The sequence below is a fragment of the Venturia canescens genome, chromosome 2 (assembly GCF_019457755.1).
Source record: "Venturia canescens isolate UGA chromosome 2, ASM1945775v1, whole genome shotgun sequence".
NCBI lineage: Eukaryota > Metazoa > Arthropoda > Insecta > Hymenoptera > Ichneumonidae > Venturia > Venturia canescens.
The window spans coordinates 30,912,365-30,915,301 of NC_057422.1; the positions used below are offsets into that span (position 1 = coordinate 30,912,365).

General features: G+C 38.6%; 1 protein-coding gene across 1 annotated transcript; it reads right to left on the reverse strand.

Annotated features, from left to right (window-relative positions):
• Window positions 1–310: 310 nt before the first annotated feature.
• LOC122406347 (putative uncharacterized protein DDB_G0272516) lies at window positions 311–2,025 on the reverse strand. Its single transcript, XM_043411746.1, has 2 exons — window positions 1,630–2,025; window positions 311–1,489 (listed from the first exon to the last, which is right to left on the reverse strand). The coding sequence occupies exons 1-2, from the start codon at window positions 2,023–2,025 to the stop codon at window positions 311–313; spliced, it is 1,575 nt and encodes a 524-aa protein (XP_043267681.1).
• Window positions 2,026–2,937: the final 912 nt, after the last annotated feature.

Here is a 2,937-nt window from a genome sequence, read left to right on the forward strand (position 1 = left end):
GATCCCGAGTCAACGAGAGCTGTCACCTGAATGCCTCCAATTTTCGCATAAATTTCTGGACATTCAATAATCGGGACTGCTTCACTGTTGATCTCCTCTCCCATCAAAAATTCTCTAGTATCTGTGAAAATTGTGTTAATCGGAATTTGATTCTCACTTGTGAGGTCCATTTTAAATGCATCGTGCGGGTAATTTCTAATTTTGTTAGTTTTCTTTTGATTTTCATTATTGTTTTCCGTTGTACCTCGCACTTTTCTATAATTTTCATTTTTGTTTTCTCGATTATCTGTATTAATTGCGGGTACAACGCCTACGCGTTTCCCGCTTTCGATGTTGATGGTTGAGGTTCTATTTGCGCCTCAATCGTTTGAATCGGTGGTTGCTGCGTATTATTACTCGCAGGTGGCCGATATCCCCCGTTGTTTTGAGGTGGTCCCCGATTTTGGTTCGACGATCCCCAATTTTGATTCTGATTTGGCTGAGGACTGTTGTTTGGGCAATTGTTTCCGTTTTGTCTTCTATTTTGGGCATTTCGATTGAAATTTCCGTTGTTCGGACGCTGGTTGTAATTAGGATTATAGCCCCGATTTTGTTGGTTGTTCCAACCGTTGTTCTGGTATCCCCGATTATTTTGGTAGCCTCCATTGTTCTGATTCCAATTCTGGCGGTTGTTCTGTTGCCAGTTTGAATTTCCACGGTTATTGTTGTTCTGGTAACCATTGTTGTTCCAGTTATTTTGAGGCATTCGGAATGGACGCTGCTCATTTTTGTCATTGTTTGGTTTTTGATTTTGAGGTTTTCCTTCCTCAGTTCCAGTGTTTACAGGCCCACTTTGATCCAGTTTCTCCAAGAATTCGATCAATTGTTCGAGGGTTTCGAACCCACGACTTATGATCGTGGCTCTAATCTCCTCGGTGAAGTGCTGAGAAAGCGATGCAACAATATCCGGATCGCTCGGTGGTGGAATCAAATCACGGGCCGCTCCGAACGTCCGAGTTGCATATTCCACTTTTGTTAATTTGCCTGGCTTTTCAGGATATTTCCCAAATTCCAGGTCTTTACGCACTCTTCGTTGCACATCATGGCTCCAAAATCGATTTATAAATCGTTTTTCGACGTCTTCAAAACTATTAACCTGGTCCTCGACCAGTTCCCACCATTCCTTGGCGGCTTTCTCAAGTGATTGGCTGAGTAAGTACTTCATTTCGGTGAACGTTGGGTTCGTCACCTCGCAATAATGCCGAAATTCTTTTATGAATTTTATCGGCCGCTTATTGCTCGACCCATCAAAAGTAGGAGCTTTAATTTTTATTTTGTTGGTTGACGTCATCTCGTTTCGGAAGGTCTGTTTCTGTTGGTGCTCCTGCTCTTCATCATCCGACTCTTCATCTTCTTCCTTTTCTTCCGGAATGTCTGTCAATCGTGGATGAATCCGAGTGCTTTCTGTATTTGGACTGTGTAATTTGTCCGTATTTTCCAGATTTTCGACCTTTTTTTTTTTATTGCGTTGACATCGAGTTGAATTTGGGCAATGTTAACCTCCATTACGGCATTTTTATTCTCATTATCTTGGACTATCCTCGTAAGACCCGTTATGTGACGCTTAATAGGTTAATATATTTTATGAACGTCGCTGGCAATTTTCGCCTGCATGACGGTCAATTTTTCTGAAAATTCAGCTCTCAGATCGATTGTCGCCTGATTATTTTTCGCGACTTCGTTCGCCATGCTTTGAATTTGCGATTTCATTTCTTGTATTGATTCAATCAAATTAATTAGCAACTCATTGTTTACTGTTACTGTGTTGATTTTAACCCGATCAGATTTTGGTGTACCGAATTCCTCTAATCTGACTTCTTTATTTTCTACATCTAATTCCCCAAAATTTGCTCTAGATTCATTGAAAATATCTCCCGCACCGGGATGAGGCAACGTGGTCGTGAAATCGCTTTGAATATCATGCTCTGGATTTTGATATCCCGAATCGCCAGTGGCGCTATCGATTTGTTCTTTATTGTCAGCCATTTTTGAATTTCGAATAATTTTCATGTATTAAATTTATTGACCCTTGTTTCTCTTTTGCAATGCCCACCCCGCGTTGGGCGCCAAAGTTGTTACGGTACGTTTGTGCTAATGCACGCCGTTACGCGTGAGTTCGAGCTTTATATTGAAATAAAGAGCGGGCATGAAAGAAAAACAAAAGTATAATTGAATTGTGTTGAAATTAACAAATAATTTATTCAATTTTAAATGCTTTGAACCAATTTACAAAAATAAAGAATTCTTGTTCGATATCGTGTTTTTGTTTTATTTTATTTTGCATGAAAAATTCGCACGATCATTAATTTCCGATATTTTTCTCTCGCATGAAGGAATTTGATTTAAATTTCGCAGTAATTCAAATTTCTGATAATTCTTGCAATAATAATCTCTCGCTAACGCTTATTGATCTTAAATAATTTTTAATTGAGCTATGATTCTTAGAGACTCACTTTTTGATTCTATACAATACAAGTTTATTTTGACGAGTGAATTATCGTTTTGTCTTCACTCTTAAAGACTCGATACAATCCAATTAAATTGTTTTCAGTGAGTTAATTCGTTTTGATTAATTTAATAAGCTCAATTTGATTTGAAAATGATATTTTGTTTGACTCGCAAAATTCTATTAATCGACGTCTCGTTTGGAGAATAAAGAAACGTGCTTGGTTTTATTAATTTTAATGAATTTAATCAATTAAATCGCCACTCAGAGAACAATGATTTTTGATGGAAAAGAATCCACCCAGAGATCTTGAGACAGAACGAACCCGAACTGTCCCGGCCCTTCTGGCGTGGAAAGGTAGGAATTCTACCCAAGAATCTTGTGACCGAACGAAATCGAACGGCCACGGCCCTCTTGGATAGAAAAAGGATAGGAAATCTACCAGGAATCTT

Bases quoted from the DNA above. Each gene is read 5' to 3' on its own strand.
- LOC122406347 (XM_043411746.1), bottom strand. From the start codon at position 2,025: ATGGCTGACAATAAAGAACAAATCGATAGCGCCACTGGCGATTCGGGA. The intron at 1,490-1,629 runs GTTCATAAAATA...AAAAAAAAAAAG, and splicing joins AGGCGAAAATTGCCAGCGAC to GTCGAAAATCTGGAAAATAC.